This window comes from Rutidosis leptorrhynchoides, chromosome 10 (genome assembly GCF_046630445.1).
Source record: "Rutidosis leptorrhynchoides isolate AG116_Rl617_1_P2 chromosome 10, CSIRO_AGI_Rlap_v1, whole genome shotgun sequence".
In the NCBI taxonomy this organism is placed as follows: Eukaryota; Viridiplantae; Streptophyta; class Magnoliopsida; order Asterales; family Asteraceae; genus Rutidosis; species Rutidosis leptorrhynchoides.
In genome coordinates, this window is record NC_092342.1 from 78,913,844 (window position 1) to 78,935,067 (window position 21,224).

General features: G+C 34.7%; 1 protein-coding gene across 1 annotated transcript in view; it reads right to left on the reverse strand.

Moving 5' to 3' along the window:
- Positions 1 to 331: 331 nt before the first annotated feature.
- LOC139870394 (uncharacterized) overlaps positions 332 to 21,224 on the reverse strand; it is a 51,780-nt gene continuing 30,887 nt past the window's right edge. Inside the window, exons 2-9 of the mRNA XM_071858207.1 lie at positions 3,989 to 4,010; positions 3,393 to 3,720; positions 3,229 to 3,304; positions 3,030 to 3,110; positions 2,191 to 2,327; positions 1,840 to 2,089; positions 1,185 to 1,248; positions 332 to 1,089 (exon numbers count right to left, since the gene is read on the reverse strand). Of these exons, the coding sequence (XP_071714308.1) occupies positions 629 to 1,089; positions 1,185 to 1,248; positions 1,840 to 2,089; positions 2,191 to 2,327; positions 3,030 to 3,110; positions 3,229 to 3,304; positions 3,393 to 3,676 (1,353 nt within the window). The 5' untranslated portion in view covers positions 3,677 to 3,720; positions 3,989 to 4,010 and the 3' untranslated portion in view covers positions 332 to 628. The remainder of the gene's footprint in view (positions 1,090 to 1,184; positions 1,249 to 1,839; positions 2,090 to 2,190; positions 2,328 to 3,029; positions 3,111 to 3,228; positions 3,305 to 3,392; positions 3,721 to 3,988; positions 4,011 to 21,224) is intronic.

The following is a 21,224-nucleotide window of genomic DNA, read 5'->3' on the forward strand; positions in this document are numbered from 1 at the left end:
ACATGAATTCCTCTATAAACGTTAACGTTGTTTATGAAAGTATCTAAATTAATGAACATATGTTTATGAAGTAAATAAAAACTACAATATATTAATTTAATAGGTGCTTTAACATAATTTAAAAAGCATATTACATAAAATTTTAGTGCTTAATGATTAAGAGATTGTTTCAGCTATGAATGATTCAGCACTGAATGTTGAATCATTCAAAACTATCTGTTTTGTTATTCATAGATCAGAAACAAATGCACTCAATACTGAATGATTCAAAAACAAACGCGCTGAATGTTTGAATGATTTATAAGTAACATCATAGCATACAATTGACTATATTTAAAGCATTTATGCTAGTAGCAGTGCCATTAAAACTACCCTAAATGATACAGAATACTACAAAAACCTGAAAACAAGCATAGCTTTCAGGGCACGACTAATATCAATAAGAACAAAAAATCGACAACTGAATATCCAGGCTTAAACATGCTTAGTTGCTTACTAGTGGCGCATATAATGGTGGCATAACAATTAACTTGTCACACGACTAAAAGCTTTTACAGTACAACTACAAGGAACAAAATGCTACCAATCTCTACCTCATCTAATCTAATCAACCATTAAATGAATTCCATTACTTTTGATATGCATTATAGGAATAGTATTGGTAATGCTGACTAATGGTATTTAAGTAATTATTCGCATAATTTGACAAAAAAGGAATTCCTGGTGGATAATATTCGTAACTACTTGCATGATTAGATATCGAAGGACTGAACTCCCGTCTACATTCTGGCTGCAAATTTGAGTTGTAAGACTGACCTGTGGATAATAAATTAGGAGAAATTGGTACCCTGTGGTTTAACGCACTATTATTACTGTGAGGTTCAAAGCTCGTAGGTTTTGAATGGTTAGCAGCCCATCGTTTTTTATCAGCCTTCGTTGGTATTGGTGCGTTTATTCCAGGGAAACTAACACTCATTTTCCTATCCGGCTGTGTAGGGTTTGTGCTAACACATTTTTCATCTTCTTTAGTATCTCCATTTGCATTTGCATATATTATTATTCCTGAAGGCTGGTCCTCATCTTCCAAATCTTGTAGTTATAAAAAGAAATAAATCCAGTATTATAAATAACAGGGAAACCATATATATAAAATTACATATATAGGAGAAGAACATAGAACTTACCAAGATAACCAGGAGGGTATCCGATTTCTCGCATTCTGTTAAGCCAAGGTGGAGGGTCAAATTCCTGAAAGATTACATTCACCGAAGTTTAATAAATTACAACTTTATTTTATGTCTAATAGATATGAATATTGTCAAGTAGGCTGATAACAATAATCGAAAGTTTGATACAATACAAGAGACTTTTAAACTTGGATTAATACATAAGCCCAAAGTTGCAAAATTCGCTATTCGGGGATTAATAGGTCAGATTGGAAAGAGTAATCGGTAGTTCAGGGATTAATCGGGGATTAATCGGATTGTAGTTTATACATTTAAATATTGAATTTTATTAATTATATGTGTAAATGGAAGAAAGCCATAAACATAAACATAGAAAATAATTGTCTAAAATTGTTCATTTTGTTCAAAAACTCTAAAGTTTAGTTTAAACTCATGTTAAAAAGTTGACTAATTTTTGACTTTGACCGGCTTTGATTACCCAATTCAATTTTGACCCATCAAATTAAAAGAGTTTTGTAAAATCGCAACGGACTGCTCATAAAAATGAGTAATCGGGGAGTAATCAGGTTTTTTGCAACACTGCATAAGACTATGTTTAAATGTTATATATGACATATGATGCAACACATAGAGGGCTAATTTCTTGACTTACCCCAAGGCCTAAAAGTTTCCTTGCTTCGGGACCAAGACAGCCTGGTTTTAATCCATCAAATTTTCCACCAGGGCTATGTTGGTAATAACGTGTCAGAACACGAGGTGCGGCAGGTCTTTTATTTTTCAACAGGTACATTCGACGGGCGTTATTCACAACAACTTTGTTATAAGGCTTTGGACACTCCTTTAGTGAGTGATCATACGCATCACAGTTGAAGCAACGAGAAGCATTCAAAAGATCTGGACTACTGTGATAAATCATGAATGCGATAGTGATAATTTAAAGAAATAATTTGGGTTGATACGTATGAATAAAAAATGAAGTTTCAAACTCATTAGTAATAGTTACCTTTCCTTGTTAGCAAGCTCATCACCTGACAATAACGCAAACTCGGTACCACGATCATAGATAGGTACAGCGTGTTTATTGATAAGAGCATCATCAGTCCTTTGCCTTTTATTCACCTGATTGTCCATGTAAACAGACTTGCATGCACATAATAATAATGTAAGATGATAATATAGACTAAAAAGAGTTGGACTACAATAGCATGTTAGGAATGTTTACTCTGCCACATTATTTTCAGTTACATACTCGAACTAAAATACTCATCAATCAGATAACTATACTCATAAATAAATTAATATAAAATATTTTACTTTATTTTACATTGGATTCAAAGTAACCTTCAATTTAAGTCAAACAAACGAAAAATAAATGAGCAGAGAAATACCAAATCAGCAAAGCGTTAAAGTTAATAAGAATAGATATATAGTCTATACGAGTAACCTAAATACATAGTCTATATGAGTAACCTAAATACATAGTCAGTTTGAACTAAAGAAGCAAATAACACATAATAAGGAGAGAATGTTAACCATATCGAATCTTATCAATAACTTATACCAGAAGAAAATTGTTAACATTAATAAGACCAAAATAGTTACGTTGATATACTTAGAATAGTATCAGGTATGTAATCTGAAAAAAGTAGATGCACAACAAATTTTTAGTGGATATTAAGTGTAACAATTGTTGTTTTACCCTCGGACGAACAAAAGTGGTTATAAAACCGACAAATTAAAACCCTTAAAGCAAATACAGATTTGGAACACATACAACAGTATAGATGCATCTAATTTGCAATCGAGTTGCAAACAGAGAATGAATAGAGATGTTGAACATACAATAGAACACGGATTGTCTTTGCCAACAATTAGTACAGGAAAGTATATTTCTTCACCAGACACAAAATCTTCTTCTTGACCCTAAAAGAACAAGAAAAAAAAAAGACTTAGCTACTCAATTATCAGTATTTAAAGCCCTTATGCATAGTAATTCTTTATATTTATATACAAAAAAAAAAAAAAAAAAAAAAATTATTACCTCAGATGGAGAGCATTCTTGAGCATGCCACTCACACCATTGATGTAAAAGTTCTTCAAGCTTGTTTTTGCTCTTCCTAAATCCAAAACCAGATAGTTTGTAACATCAAAACTAATAATTAAAATAAATAGCAAATAGAAAGACTGTATCAAATTGCTATCAACCTTGACAAACGTTTGAAGATAACTTGCACAGACGTCTGTTCATCGTTCACCTGCCGCACTCTTTTAGAACCTGATAAATTGACAGAACGAAAAAATAAATACCAGCAAATACGAACAACAACAGCAAAAAATAATAAATAAATTAGAAAGAAACGGATACAGCTTCCATCTGTGTGGCCTTTGACGCTATTCGAACAGTTCTCGTGATTAGTATCTCCTAATCCCAAATCACTACATTCGATACGCAGTTTATTAACCAAATCATCTTTAGGAGATGAACTCATTATATTGTCTGGATCAATAGTCGGTACTCAAACCTGTTACAACCCTGTAACATTCATCACAATGTCATATTTAAGTTTATAATCAACAATAGACATCAAAGTTTTGAAATATAAAAAGTGTTTAACCAGATAATTATTCAAATTAACATGTAATTTAGGTCTAATACATCAATAATACGATAAATTATACAGCTTTATACACTAATTAGTCAAAGAAGCAGAAATCAAGCTTGCAAAGAAGAACGAAGAAAAAGTAATAGTAGTAACAACGTTGAGTTAGGGTTTCAAATAAAAAACGAAGATAGTAAGTACCTTTTGGAGGTGGCCGTCAAGGAGAATTTGTGCATAATCGGAAGTTATATTTGAGTTCTATTCGTATTGTATTGTCTTTTTCAGTCATTACGTCATTAATACAATGTGTTTGGATTGTTTAATATGATGACGTAAAATGGTTCGAGCAGTTTGGTTGGCTGTTCAGACCATCGACTGATGGTAGAGACCATCGGTCGAGGGACTATTACCATCGGCCGATGGTCACTGTGATTATATATAAATACGGGTTTTGGATTTCATTCTTAGGTTACACACCCCACACCCTCTAGCCGTTGTTTATTGCTGTGATCCTTGTACCAGACCAAACCCCAACCGAATACAATCATCTAGGCGTCGTTTGTATCAACATATTGTTGGTTAAATCGATCCCGAAAGTGTAACTCGTATTCGATTCACCCTAGTTATTGTTTTCCGCCTTTAATCTAGGTTCTACATTTGATCTAAGATCCAATTAGCACTTACAAAGTGGTATCAGAGCTGAACGTTGCTGATCCAAACGTTTTTGAATCGAATTCATTGTTTTTATTTTAGGGTTTTTGGTCTAAACGGGTTTTTAATCGAAAGTTGAGATTTTTACGTTTAAATCTTGTGTTTTTGGGTCTATTATTGTTCAAGGGTGTTTTTCTGAAGTTTCTATCGGTTAAGTTTAAGTCTAGAACGTCAAAATCGATCAAAATTGAAGTTTTTGTCGAAAACCCTAGCTTTTTCTGCCCAGAATTCGTAAGAACAACCCTCGGCCGATTGTCTTAGACCATCGACCGTTCGTCCCGACCCTCGACCGTACGTCATACACAATCGACCGATCGTCTAGCAGTGAACCGGAGGACAGTCTTTCATAACTTAGATCCGTTTGTCTTAACCATCGGCCGTTCGTCTCTTGACAATCGACCGATCGTCTTCTACCATCGGCAGATCGTCTGTTCCATCGACCGAAGGACTAAATTTATAGATTCTGTTACAAAGTCTACACCTCCGACCGATCGTCACTCACCTCCGACCGATCGTCATTGACCTCCGACCGATTGTCACAGACCTCCGACCGATTGTCTTGTCCATCGGCCGATCCTCTTTGGAGACAGAATCTTTTAATTGCACTTAAGTAATCTTAATCAATCTTAATCAGTCAAAATGTCTGACACTAATGAACAAATGACAAATGAATACAGCGCGTTAGTAATTGCACCTGGACTACAAAAACTGTTACTTAATGAAAGTGAATCTGGATCAGCGAATAAAGTACCTAGACTTGACAACCTTAAGAATTTCTTGGACTGGAAAGTTAGGTTTGTTATTTACTTAAGCGGTGTCGACTCTAGACGTTGGGAATGTATTGAGAATCCGTATGTATGGCCATGTGGAGCAGATGGTGAACCCAAAGAAACTTCACAGTTTAGTCCCACAGAGCGTGAAGAGTACAATCTTGAGTGTAGATGTTATGCTCAGCTAACCCAAGCGTTGTCTAAGGAGATTTTTCAGCAATTTAAGAACCGAAACAAAACATCGTATACTATCTGGTTGGCTCTTCAATCAGCAACAGAGGGTACATCTACTTATCGTGCGACTAAGGGTAAGGTTTTGAAGGATGAATGGAGGGTGTTTGCAGCTCTTCCATCAGAATCTCTAGAACATACTTTGGAAAGATATCGATTATTGGTTGCAGAGATGGCAGATTATGGGATTGAGGTGCCTGATGAAAAGGCAGTAAGGGTGTTGAAAGATGGTCTTCCTGAAAAGTGGGATCATGAGATTGAAAAGATTCAGAACAGGTACAGCTCATCAGGTCGTCCGTTGACACTAACAGTTTTTACGTCGAAGTTGATGGAGAAGGACATTCAAGATGAAGCAAAGAGAAAGAGACTTGGTTCTGTAGCAGCTGCTGCATCATCTTTAGCTTCGTCTTCTGGTACTCATGCTCCACTACAGACAGCATACATATCAGCCAATGCTTCACAAATGTTTGCACCATCGTCTCAGTCGGGCTACTTTAATGCTAAATTACAAGCTCAAAATTCTACAATTAAGATGATTGAGGATTCTCCGATTCAAGAGACTTAGACTCAAACTCAAACTCCTGTGTTTCAAACTGAGAATATCAAGAAGAGATCTCGCGAATCTATTCAGGAAGATATGGCATTGGCAGCTATTGTTGTTAACTCATACAACGATATGATTGGTGGACAAGTGCTTAATAGTCATCTTGAAAATGAAGACTATGATCAGATTGATGAGGACGAGCTTGAGAGAATGGATATACTCTACTGTATGGGTAGCATTGTGAAACGCGCTAGAAAGTACTTGAAGAGAACAGGACAAAGATCGTTGAGTTTGAATCGAGATTCGAAATTTGGTTTTGATATGTCAAAGGTTAGGTGCTACAATTGTGATAAATATGGTCATTTTAAGAAGACTTGCACGAGACCACCCAAGCCTGGTTTTCATGATCCTTTTCACCAGACAACCATCTCAGTTACACCACAACATGTAATTGTAGAGAAAGAATCTTCGGGTTCTGTTCAATCCAAAGCTTTGACTACAACGTATGCGGATGAAGTATGTGACTGGTCCATCTCGGTAGATACGCAAAAGGCTAATGTTGTGTTTGTAGGTAAAAGCGAAGCAGAAATTGAAGAGGAAATAATTGTTCGGAAAAATGCAGGTTGTACGGGTAAGGATAATCCGAATTGCACATGATATGTGTGCAAATGTGATGCTAGGTTGAAGAGAGCAGAAGAGCTGATGAAATTTTGCTTCAGGAAGAGGATTAAGGATAGGTTGTATGATAAGTTTCGCAAAGCTCAGGACTTATCAGATCTTGAGTTTACTACTGACTCGTCTGATGAAAAAGAAGGGATGATTTGTCATGTTGGTACTTGGTTCAGAAAGGAGCTGGAACATTTGCTCAACTGTGATCTTAAGAGAGATGATGAGAAGATTTTTACTGTTCAGAGTCCAGTTTGTGGAGATCAAGGTGAGAGTAAAGGAGGTTATGAGGCTGATTACTCGGATAGTACGAGCTCAGAGTCAGAGTCAGAATCAGATGCAGATTCTCAGGTTGGAAGAAATGACTATGCATTCATGGCTAACACGCCCGGAAATGATAAGGTATGTATTGACTCAGTTTCTAATTGTTCTAAATGCATTGGTTATGAACAGGAAATTGAGAGGCTTGAATGTGTTATCACAAAGCTTAATGAGATATCTGTTACATGTGAGACTTGTCCTAAGCTTAGAATTGACCTTAAGAATTTAAGTTTGGAGAATCAGACTAATAAAAAGAACTATGATGATGCGCTTTTCTACCTTAATAAACAGAAAGACTATGTTGATGTGATTAAGTCTTTAGAAAATCAGGTGGGTCACTTAAAATCAACGGTTATAGATGATGGAAAAGTGATTACTATGTATTTGGGACAGATAGAGACTCTTAAGGCAGAAAGGGATTCATTTAAGTTGAAATACGAGTCTGAAAAAGCTAGGATCGACAATTGGCAGAGGATGTCTTATGTGAAACAGACTTTGAATCCTCCTAAACAGCAGGGTTTAGGTTACAACCAGGTTGCCCCGCCACTTTTAGGTGAGTATATTAACAAACTAGTTGAGAAAAGTAAGGGTCCTGTTGTAGAACTAGAATATGGTAAGCCTGAAGAAACACCTGTTAAGAGTTCTGTTAAGATAGTTGAGTCGAAGAAGCCTTTAGATGTTGTCTATGAAACAGAGTCAGATACTGATATCGACACTGAGAAAGACAACAAACCTTTTGAGCTTGTCACTAAACCAGTTACCATTCTGAAAAATCCTGTTAATGCTGATAAGATGACTGAGAGTCAAAAGGCTCAGTCTAAGAAAACTGTGACTCCCAAACAGAATAAGAAGAAGAACACCCAGGGAGTGTCACCTAAGTTTGTCAGTAAGGGAGGAATAGATGAATCAGGTCCTAAGGTAGAACAATCACCAACAGGTGCAAGTTCCAAATCTGGGAGTGTGTTGATAGTGCTCCAAATGAACATATATTTAGTAGCAATATCGTTCCAATATGTAAAGTTTTTAAATGTAATTTCCTTATTTTTAGTTGTAATAGTTAAATAAATAAGTGCGAAGACGAAAGACGCAAATCGCTCGAAAATGAAGATTTAAAGACAAAAACGAAGATTTGAAAGACCAAAACGTCCAAAAAGCTCAAATGTACAAGATACAATTCAAAAGGTTCAATTTATTGATGAGAAACGTCTAAAAATGACAAGAGTACAAGTTACAAAACGCAAAGTACAAGATATTAAATTATACGAAAGGACGTTCGAAAATCCGGAACCGGTACCCGAGCCAACTATCAACGCTCGACGCAACGGAGCTGAAAGTACAAGTCAACTATGCACAAGAATATAATATAATATTTAAATAATTCATAATAAGAATAATAATAAATAATAAAAAGTTGTTAATTGAGCATAGTTAAGGGGTCATAAGTGAAAATTTCAAATCAACATTTGCCTATAAAATGGAATTCACGTAGTAATGAAAAAGAACACCTTCACTTCATTTTTCTTTCTTTCCCTCTGTAAGAATATATATATTTATATTTATAATATTAAGTTTAATTTAAGTTTAATAATAATTGGGTTATTGTAAGAAATATTTTACGGGTTTTAAAGTCAAAACTCTGCCCGTGTAACGCTACGCGATTAATCACCACTGTAAGCTATGTTCTTCCTTTTTAAATTAATGTATCGTAACTAAGTTATTATTATGCTTATTTGAGCCGAAGTAATCGTGATGTTGGGCTAAAATATTAAGAAGGGGTTATTGAACTTTGGACCATAATTAAGGTTTGGGCAAAAGACCGACACTTGTGGAAATTGAACTATTGACTATTAATAGATGGGGGGTATTGTCTAATTGAGTGACAACTCATTGGAGTCTGTCGAACCTATCTTCAAATTAATTAACCTAATAATTAATAATGATTATGGTTGTTCTATTTAGTGATGTTCATATAGAATCTGTTATAATCATTTAATTAATCAATTGGGTTGGGTAATTGATTATTCATTATGATCAAGTGGATGAATTAATATTCATATTCATAAACTAATTAAAACAGGGGTGGATTACATACAGTGATAACTGGTGTAATTGTTGACAGAAGTGATAACTGCGTCACAGTTTAAATCCTTAATCAGTTGGAATATTTGACTTCGGGTATAAGGGTAATTTGACGAGGATACTCGCACTTTATATTTATGACCGATGGACTATTATGGACAAAAACCAGATAGACGTATCAAATAAACCAGGACAAAGGACAATTAACCCATGGTAATAAATTAAAATCAACACGTCAAACATCATGATTACGGAAGTTTAAATAAGCATAATTCTTTTATTATATTTCTCATCGTATCTTTATTTACTGTCATTTTATTACTCGCAATTTTATTTACTGTCATTTTATTTATTGTCATTATTTTACGCACTTTAATTATCGTCATTTATCTTTACGCTTAAAATATAGAATCGACAAACCGGTCATTAAACGGTAAAACCCCCCTTTTATAATAATATTACTACTTATATAATTATATATATTTTGTATAAATATAGTTAAAAATATAGTAAGTATCACCAGCTCCCTGTGGAACGAACCGGACTTACTAAAAACTACACTACTCTACGATTAGGTACACTGCCTATAGTGTTGTAGCAAGGTTTAGGTATATCCCATCCGTAAATTAATAAAACTTGTGTCATATTTTGTAGTATTTTGTATTAAAAATAATACTATTTCGTACCCTCACGCTACATCATCATGTGTCCAAGTATGTTCCGCCTGGTCGTCGACAGACTGTTAAGCAACAAGTCTCGTCATCCCCTACGACTAGACAACATATTGAACCACAAAGGAGACAGTTTTCACCAATTAGACGCAAATTGTTTAATTCTCATGATTTTGATAATGTTAACTGCTTCAATTGTGGGAGGTTGGGACACAGGGCTATGAATTGTAGACCCATTCGACAGACACCAAGAAGGAAGGTTGATCTTAGTCCAAATCGTTCCTTTAATAGGAGATCACCTTCACCAGTGTTTAAGTCTTTTTCTGTGCAAACAAATGATAAAAAGGTTTTTCAAACTAATGATTATTATAGAAAACCATTACCGAATAACACAGTTTGGAAACCTAAATCAGAAGTTAAGAGTGTTCAAAATCCTGAAGGTCCTTCTGGATCTAAAGGACAATGGGTGGAGTTGCCAGTTGTTGGTGTTGATGGGAAACCCACTGCCATTAGGGCATGGGTGGCCCTTTCTAACTAATCCTCTTACTTTAATGTGCAGGTCGCCTACAATCCACGCTGCAGTACTTGGATTGTTGATAGTGGGGCATCCAGGCACATGACAGGGAACTTGTCTTTGCTGTCTAATGTGAAAACAGTGGATGGAGGACCAATTTCTTTTGCAGGTAGTGAAGGAGGATTTATTACTGCTCAGGGTGCTATTACTAATGAGAACGTCAGCTTTGATAAAGTTAATTATGTAGAGTAGATGTTGAACAATCTGCTTTCAGTTTCACAAGTTGCTGACAAAAAGTATTCCATTGCTTTTGATGATAAGTTTTGTTATATTTTGAGAAAAGAGTTTGTAATTCCCGAAGACATGATTCTGATGACGGCTCCAAGGTGCAAGGATCTCTATATCCTTGATATGCGTAAGGCTCATGTTAAAGCAGCTACATGCCATCAGGCATTTGTTTCTAAGGCTACTGAACAGGAATCGATTATCTGGCATAAGCGTATGGGTCATCTGAATCTAAGGAAGATGAATAATCTAGTCCACAATGAATTGGTTGAAGGTGTGAATGTTAAGAGTTTTCATATTCCTGAAGGTTGTCTTCCGTGTAAGAAAGGGAAACAGACTAGGAAGTCACATACTGCCAAGAAGCATCATTCAGTTAATATTCCTTTGGAATTGCTGCACATGGACCTCTTTGGTCCAGTTAACTGTAAAACTCTCACTGGAGAGTCTTACTGCTTGGTGGTTACAGATGAATATTCCCGTTTCTCGTGGGTTGTGATGTTGAAACACAAGTCAGATACTTTCGATCATATTAAATTTTGATTCTGAAGCTCGAAAGTTTGTATAAGTTGAAGGTTAGAAAGATTCGTACTGATAATGGTACGGAATTTAAGAACAATCAGATGCTGCTGTTCTGTAATGAGAAGGGGATACAACAACAGTTCAGTCCTGCTTATACACCTCAATCAAACGGTGTTGCTGAAAGAAAGAATAGGACTCTAATTGAAACTGCAAGAACAATGCTAGCAGATTCATGTCTTCCAATTGTTTTCTGGGGTGAAGCCGTGAGTACTGCATGCTACGTGATGAACAGAGTTCTAGTGGTGAAGAGACATGGTAAAACATGTTATGAACTGTTACACAAGAGAAAGCCAAACATTAAACATTTTGAACCCTTTGGTGCACCTTGTACTATTCTGGTACGAGACGCTGGAGAAAAATTTAATTCAAAGGTGATCTCTGGTATCTTCTTGGGATATGGAAATCCGAACAAACGGGTGTATATTACTGAGTCCAAGTGTGTGGAAGAATGTTATGAGGTTGATATTCAACGCAATGCTCCACCTCGTGTCAGTAAAGGATTCGCATGGCAGTTTGAATATGATAAGTTATTTGATTCCTTCAATCTTCCGCCAGACGCTACAGATGAAGAAGTTCTGACTCAGATATTGTTTGATTCTCAAAACACTTCTGAAAATGTTATCACTACTCCAGTGCAGGTTCAAAATCCAGTTTCTAGCTTGCAACCAAGTCCGCAGAGTATTAGAGGTGATTTTGATTCAAATGAGGACGGGGTAGTATATACAGATGAAGATAGTGAGCTTGAAGATGACGAGGAAGTTAGTCAAATGCAACTGACTGAGGAACATCTTAATCCTCTATATAATCAACCACCAACTGTAACAGTGACTGAACCGCCAACTGAAGCAGGAGGTGTACGTAGATCCAATCATGTGATTCTGCCACCTAAACGACTTGATGATTATTATGTAGATTCTGCCACATTATTATTCCTCTAGGGTAGTCTAATGAAGCCTCTACATCTGAAGTTCTGACTACATCAGAGGTTCCCGTTACTAGTGTAAGTTCAACAGTAGCGGAAGATGTTCAGACAGAGAGTGCGAATGTGGTAACAGCTTTTTATTCAACGTTGAATAAGACAGGAAGAATATTTGTGCATGCTCACTCATGTTATGTGTGTCAAATTGAACCTAAAGATGCTTATGAGGCATTGAAGTTTGACGAGTGGGTTAGTGCAATGCAAGAGGAGCTGTTACAATTCAAACACTTAAAGGTTTGGAAGCTAGTCAATCCACCACATGGTTGTGTACCCTATGGTCTTCGATGGGTTTTGAAAAATAAGAAGGATGAACAGGGTATTGTTATCAGAAACAAAGCTAGACTAGTGGTAAAGGGATATCAACAGATCCCTGAAATTGACTATGATGAGGTTTTTGCTCCGGTTGCAAAACTGGAAGCAATCAGGATTTTCTTGGCTTTTGCATCCTTCATGGGTTTTAAAGTTTTTAAGATGGATGTTAAAAGTGCATTTTTGTACGGCGAGATCAATGAAAGAGTGTTTGTTGAACAACCACCTGGTTTCGAAGACCCGCATTTCCCAGAAAAGGTTTATCGACTTGAAAAGGCACTTTATGGTCTTCACCAAGCTCCTAGAGCATGGTATGCTACATTGTCAAACTACATGATTGAAAACGGTTTCAGGAGAGGTGTCATTGATCAGACACTTTTCATCAAGAAGAAGGGACAACATCTTATGTTAGTGCAGGTTTATGTTGACGATATTATTTTCGGGTCAACAGATCAGGGAATGGTTGATGAGTTTGAGAAAGTCATGCAACAGAAGTTCAAGATGAGTTCGATGGGAACGATAAAGTTTTTCCTAGGTCTACAAGTAGCTCAGACGGATAAAGGTATCTTTTTGTATCAAACCAAGTATGTTGCTGATATTCTGAAGAGGTTTTAAATGGAAGCAGAAAGACCCGCTAAGACTCCGTTGTCTGTCAATCATGGGATATCTCCTGATTGTGAGGGTGCTTCAGTGGACCAAACGTTATACAGGCCAATCATCGGTTCTCTAATGTATCTTACCGCTTCTTGACCATATATCATGTTTGCGGTTTGTCTGTGTGCTCGTTATCAGGCAAATCCTAATGTTCATCATATGTTAGTGGTTAAGAAGATTCTGAGGTATTTGAAAGATACACCGAGCTTAGGGTTATGGTATCCGTGTGAGGATGGTTTTGATCTCACAGCTTATAGTGATTCGGACTATGGAGGATGTAAGAAAGATTTTAAGTCAACATCAGGAGGTTGTCAGTTTCTGGGAAGCAAACTAGTTACATGGCAGTGTAAGAAGCAGACAGCGGTGGCTCAGTCCACATGTGAAGCAGAATACATTGTCGCGGCCAGCTGTACATCTCAAGTCATCTGGATTCAACAGCAACTACGTGACTACGGTTTGCAAATTTCTAACACTCCTATTTATGTTGATAATACTGCTGCCATAGCTGTCACTAAAAATCCCGTAAATCATTCTAAAACGAAACATATATGGATTAAATACCATTTCATTAGAGATTTCTATGAGAAAAAGCTGATAGATGTAGTTGATGTGTGCAGCGGGGTGTACGAAATACTATTAAATTTTACAAGAAAATACTATTAAAAATTACACAAGTTTTAATTATTTATTTACAAATGGGATATACCTAAACCTTGCTACAACACTATAGGCAGTGTACCTAATCGTAGAGTAGTATAGTTTTTAGTAAGTCCGGTTCGTTCCACAGGGAGCGGGCTTATTTCACACTATATTTTTAAACAACTATATTTGTACAAAATATATATAATTATATATAATAATATATAAAAGGGGGTTTACCGTTTAATGACTGGTTTGTCGATTTATATTTTAAGCGAAACGTATAGTAAATGACGATATTTAAATAACAATATAAAATAAATAACAATAATTAAAATGACAATAAATAAAAGTACGAGGAAATATGAAATAAAATATATTATGCTTATTTAAACTTCCGTAACTATGATGTTTGACGTTTTGATTTTAATTTATTGTCCTGGGTTAATTGTCCTTTGTCCTGGATGTATTTGAAACCTATCTGGTTTTTGTCCACAATAGTTCATCGATCATAATTATAAAATGCTCAGCAAATTTAACATTATGCCCGAAGTCAAATATTCCAACTAACTGGGGATTCGAACTGTAACAAGGTCTTAATACTTTGCTAACAATTACACCAATTACCCTTGAATGTAATCCACCCCTGTTTTAATGAGTCCATTGACTATTAATCCATCCCCGTGTCCGGTCAAATGAACAATTATTAGTATTTATAGATATCCCGCCCATCGTGTCCGATCGAGCGTATGTGGTTATTTATATCTACGTCAAATTGTAAATCTCTATATTAATTTAATGAGGTATCATTTAGTTAATATAAATCCCATTAATAGCCCATAGTCTAATTTCCACAAGTGTCGTTCTTTTGTCCAAACCCCAATTATGGTACAAAGCCCAATAACCCCATCTTTAATATTTAGCCCAACATCATAATTACTTCGGCTCAAATAAGCATAATAATAACTTAGTTACGAGACATTAATTTAAAAAGGAGAACATAGCTTACATTGATTATTTATCGCGTAGTGGTACACGAACAGAGCTCCGACCTTACAAACCCGTAAAAATAACTTTTACATAACCCAAACTAATCTAATATAACACTAATCTATACTATATATATATATATATATATATATATATATATATATATATATATATATATATATATATATATATATATATATATATATATATATATATATATTTATTTATTTATTATCTTACGGAGTATTATTATTATTATTATTATTTAAACTCGGCAGAATTCGCGACCTTTTATAGACATTCTGAAATTTCTGTGCTCCGCGAGTCGCGGCACTTTGTGCCTGAGAACTCCGCGAGTCGCGGGGAAATGGGATACAGCTCACACCCTTTTGGATCTTCTTTGCCGACGTTTTATATATATAAATATAAAATATAAATAATTAATATAATTATTTATATATTATATTATATTCTTGTGCATAGTAGACTTGTAATTTTTAGTCCGTTGCGTCGGGCGTTGATAGTTGACTCATGTCCCGGTTCCGGATTTTCGAACGTCCTTGCGTACAATTTAATATATTGTACTTTGCGTTTTGTAACTTGTACTCATGTCATTTTTAGACGTTTTTCATCAATAAATTGAACCTTTTGAATTGTATCTTGTATATTTGAGCTTTTTGGACGTTTGTGTCTTCAAATCTTTGTTTTCGCCTTTTGTCTTCGCACTTAAACAATTACAACTTAAAATAGAACAATTACAACTAAATAATTTACATATTGGGAGGATATTGCTAAAAAATATATGTTCATTTGGAGCACTATCAAATATCCCCACACTTGAACGTTGCTTGTCCTCAAGCAATACATAACTTGAAATTATAATACATCACACGAATCACTTCTTTATTCTTCACACTTTGTACATCAGTGATTTTGATATGGCGGTATAAATAATGATAGTAACGATAGAACCATGGTTAAAGGTGGGTGTGTCATCCACAGTTGCCTCGGGTTTAGGTCAACGACACTTACAATCAAATAGCTGATTTACTTTCGGTTTCCAAAGCAAAGTGCACATTTGAAAGGCGGTTTACAGTCCCACATGACTATGAAAATGTAGATCCTTAAGGAAATTGGATCTTTATGAAAACATTTAATCTTTGAAAATTCAATCTAGCTTTTACCCTAGATAAGTTTTCCAGAATAACCCTTCACCGGTGTTGCAAAATATTTTTGTGGGTTTTGTGGGTTTCAGATTTGAAAATTTTAGCTCAAAACTTATGGTTTTGTGTTACCCACTTGCTAACCTTGTATTTGGAAAGCAACACGTCCAGTTTACTTGTCCCGTATATTACCTTTCGGTAAACTACTGTCCGGTTGTAAAGGAAAGCGTTGAACAAGCAACTGTTAAGGCAATGTCCCCTGACATGCTTTTAATTATGGTCTATAACGTGTCGGACGCAATTACTATCCTTGGTAGGAGCAATAGTAAAGCTCACCCTTATGATTTTTCGGTCTGGCACAAGGTCCTGTCTTTGACCACTATGCAACCACCGTTCTTACGGTTGACACCCGATTTAGTTCAGGTGACCTAATGAATTCCAGGTGAATTCCTAGGATTTTACATTCAATGGTAATGAACGCATTGAAAATAAGTTTTCAGAAAACAAATCGGTTTTAATTTTGATCAAAATATTTTCTCGTTCAAGCTCGAGTTTAGATATCATTGAATTCCATGAGTTTGTAATTCTCAATCTTTAAGGTCAATCTCTAGGATTGAGTAATATCAGTCTTAAAAGCTGATTTTTAATCTTTAAGGAGATTATCCTTTCTGGGGATCTGATTCATTAGTCTTATCCAGCTAATTTGCACGGCGCCCTCCCCATTTTACGAGATAAATCCTTCTCATGGTTAGGATAAATCTGACCACTTGGCGACCCTGTTTTATGCTGAGGTCCGTGGATTTCCTGCTAATTTTAGTGATGACTTTTCTAGATTTTTCGTCAACCTACAGCTGGTCTGGACGACAACTTCTTGACCTAAATCAAGAAGCGCGTGTCTTTTTCGGAAGACTTTACTTCCTTTTAATGATGGAATTGATTCATCGTGTAGATCCATCTTTTCTTTTCTTTCATCGGGTAAAATAGTTAATTTAGTCCAAAACAAAAGCACCTACAATAACTTTACGGAAACATGTGCTAGATAGTTTTTAATCAAATAACTAGGTACATTCTTCCCACACTTAGTTTCTTTCTTTGCCTTTTTATTCTCCTTTATTCCATTTTAAATGAATTCAAGCGTTTTAGGGTGTTTCTCAATTTATGTCCTTTCCGAGGTAACGATAATTTCGGTATTAACACCTAGTTTTCACCGTTCATAAATATATATAAACATGATTTTAAATTCTTTTAGTTGAAAATTTTTCAAATTTTCATAAAATTTGGCAAATAAACCAAGTATAAACCCGAGAGAATTTATAACCCTTCCCCACACTTGAGATCATGCAATGCCCTCATTTGCATGAAATCAGACTCTAATTATAAATTCATGAGGGTGATTAGTGTAGAAAAATGATTAAAAAATACCCATTTTGTAATTACAAAGCTCATCGAATGATAGATGGCGCGCCTCATCGTTCATTCCTTCTTGTTTTATCACACATGTTTTTCTTCAAAAACGGTTGCTTTTCTGAACTGTTTGCTAATATTTGAAAATGCGACTTTTACCCTAATCATGCATTTTTATTAACGAGTTATGCACTAACCCGAACCCCTAATTTAACGTTAAGTGGGGTTTGACTTCCCCACACTTAGCTGACGACATGTGAAGTCGGTAGAATAAGTTCCACGAATTAGAATAGTGAGCCAGTTATTTACATCTCGGGTGGTATAAAATATATAAATGGGTTTAAAGTTTAGAACCACCCGATCGTCACTACTTAATTCTTTTTTAAGTGTAGCTTTTAGTAAATGGATATGTCTCTTTTCTGGTTCTTGGTCAAATGGATTGATATACACCGACATACATACTATAGGGTGGACAATTCCTAACATTTCCTTCCTTTTATTCTCGGGATTAAAGGTTTCACCTCTATTACCCAATTGGGTGAAATCTGAGGTGTCATTATCTATTACAGCTCGTAGTTCATCTTCGATAGATGACTCATCTATTGAGAAGATTGGGTTGGAAGTTTGTGGAATGGTGAATTTCGGGATTGAAGTAGATTCTTCTTCATTAACGGTACTTATCGGTCCCACCACTTTGGTCTCGGGGGTAAAATTTTCAACGTTATCGTTTTCCCAAGAGTACCAATTTGTCACCCTTACTTCTTCTTCTTCATCCATTGATGGATCGTTGATTTTATCGGTAGAGGCTAATGTGTCGATATGTTGTGAAATTGGTAAGACTGAATAAAAAGTATCATCGGGATAGTTGGTGATTTCGGAGCTCTCGAATTCATCAAAATTCGATGATATGAGATTTTCTTGTACAATACTCCTCAGATCAACAGGTGTGTAGTCTGATAGAGTTTCAGCTTGCCGGTTTACAAACTCTCTCATTTGTTCATTTTGAGCATTGAGTTCTTCGAGTTTGATTTTCATATTGTCTAATAAATTTTCAGACACGTAATTTTCCTCGTCTACTGGTTGTTGAGTTTGGAAATATTCTTGGGAATAATCCCAATTTGAATTGTATTCTTCATAATCATTCCATTCAGGTTCCGTGGGTGTGTAATTTTCCATAGGAACGTAATAATAACATTCCCATGTTGAGTGATAATCTCCACAGATTTCACAACCAGTTATTGTTTCGTCATTCGTGATCCAAGACTGACCGAATGAATTGTCATCAACACCCGTTTGAGAGTATTGATTTAATTGATTTTGGATATCAAAAAGAGTTTCCATAGCCTTGTTTTCAAAATTTTCCATTTTATTGCGATGGCCAAATTTTAGCTACAATGTGGTGCATTTACTAATTATCCTATTAGTTATAAAAATAGAAAAACTTATATAAGTTGTCCAACTAATAGACTTTTCTGCTTTTACCCACGTTTCGAATAGCCAAAAGATGCAGCAGGGAGCCAGAACCCTTTAAATCGGAAGCTCACAACTCAGCCACTAACAAATCCAACTATTACTACGAAGCAGAAAATTGTCAACGTCCATTAATTTAACCACTTAAACAATTTTTCTTTCCGTTTGAGATATTAGATAAGAAATAGAGAAAATTTCTAAGTCCTAAAAACTAAAGCGTCGAGAAATAATAAAGAAAAAGAATGCGCGTCGAAAAACGTCGAAAAATAAAAATAAGAAAATAGCGCGTCGTAACTTAAAAGTCTAAAAATTAAATCTAAAAAGTTACGCCTAAAGGTATTAAAGCTTAAAGGAATTCTATATCCAAAACGGCAATAACTTAATTAGGCACTAAAATCTAAAAACGGCGTCGCAAAATTCTAAAGCGCCTAAATCTTAATCTAAAGAAAAAGCACTTAAGGGATTTTACGGCAAAGCCTAAAAATCTAGAAATAAAAATAAGCTACGGCAAAAACTATGTCTTAAAACTAAATACGAGCGAAAAATACAAATATTACGCTAAAAACAAATAAAAATAAACAAAAAACAAAAATAAACTTAAAGTTGTAAAAAGTACAATTTTTATAAAAATATTATTTTTATATTATTTATTTTATAAAACTATTAATTTTACAATTTAAATAAAACTAATTAAAATTAATTATTATAAATTAATTAAAACTTAAAATAAATAATAAATTAATTAACCCTAAATACTAAATAATTAATAATAATAATTAAAACTCCGTAATAAATGCAAATTTAGGGTTTCTGCAGGCGCGTCAGGGTGGCTCCGCGAGTCGCGGTTCCACGTACCCTAAAATTCCGCAGGTCGCGGAGTTTGCATTTTCGGGTTTTTTTTTTCTTTCTAAAATGATATATAAATATATTTATACAAAAATAAATTAAAAATATAGAGTTTCGCCGACTCCCCGGCAGCGGCGCCAAAAACTTGATGTGTGCAGCGGGGTGTACGAAATACTATTAAATTTTACAAGAAAATACTATTAAAAATTACACAAGTTTTAATTATTTATTTACAAATGGGATATACCTAAACCTTGCTACAACACTATAGGCAGTGTACCTAATCGTAGAGTAGTATAGTTTTTAGTAAGTCCGGTTCGTTCCACAGGGAGCGGGCTTATTTCACACTATATTTTTAAACAACTATATTTGTACAAAATATATATAATTATATATAATAATATATAAAAGGGGGTTTACCGTTTAATGACTGGTTTGTCGATTTATATTTTAAGCGAAGCGTATAGTAAATGACGATATTTAAATAACAATATAAAATAAATAACAATAATTAAAATGACAATAAATAAAAGTACGAGGAAATATGAAATAAAATATATGATGCTTATTTAAACTTCCGTAACTATGATGTTTGACGTTTTGATTTTAATTTATTGTCCTGGGTTAATTGTCCTTTGTCCTGGATGTATTTGAAACCTATCTGGTTTTTGTCTACAATAGTTCATCGATCATAATTATAAAATGCTCAGCAAATTTAACATTATGCCCGAAGTCAAATATTCCAACTAACTGGGGATTAGAACTGTAACAAGGTCTTAATACTTTGCTAACAATTACACCAATTACCCTTGAATGTAATCCACCCCTGTTTTAATGAGTCCATTGACTATTAATCCATCCCCGTGTCCGGTCAAATGAACAATTATTAGTATTTATAGATATCCCGCCCATCGTGTCCGATCGAGCGTATGTGGTTATTTATATCTACGTCAAATTGTAAATCTCTATATTAATTTAATGAGGTATCATTTAGTTAATATAAATCCCATTAATAGCCCATAGTCTAATTTCCACAAGTGTCGTTCTTTTGTCCAAACCCCAATTATGGTACAAAGCCCAATAACCCCATCTTTAATATTTAGCCCAACATCATAATTACTTCGGCTCAAATAAGCATAATAATAACTTAGTTACGAGACATTAATTTAAAAAGGAGAACATAGCTTACATTGATTATTTATCGCGTAGTGGTACACGAACAGAGCTCCGACCTTACTAACCCGTAAAAATAACTTTTACATAACCCAAACTAATCTAATATAACACTAATCTATAATATATATATATATATATATATATATATATATATATATATATATATATATATATATATATATATATATATATATATATATTATATTTATTTATTTATTATCTTACGGAGTATTATTTTTATTATTATTATTTAAACTCGGCAGAATTCGCGACCTTTTATAGACATTCTGAAATTTCTGTGCTCCGCGAGTCGCGGCACTTTGTGCCTGAGAACTCCGCGAGTCGCGGGGAAATGGGATACAGCTCACACCCTTTTGGATCTTCTTTGCCGAAGTTTTATATATATAAATATAAAATATAAATAATTAATATAATT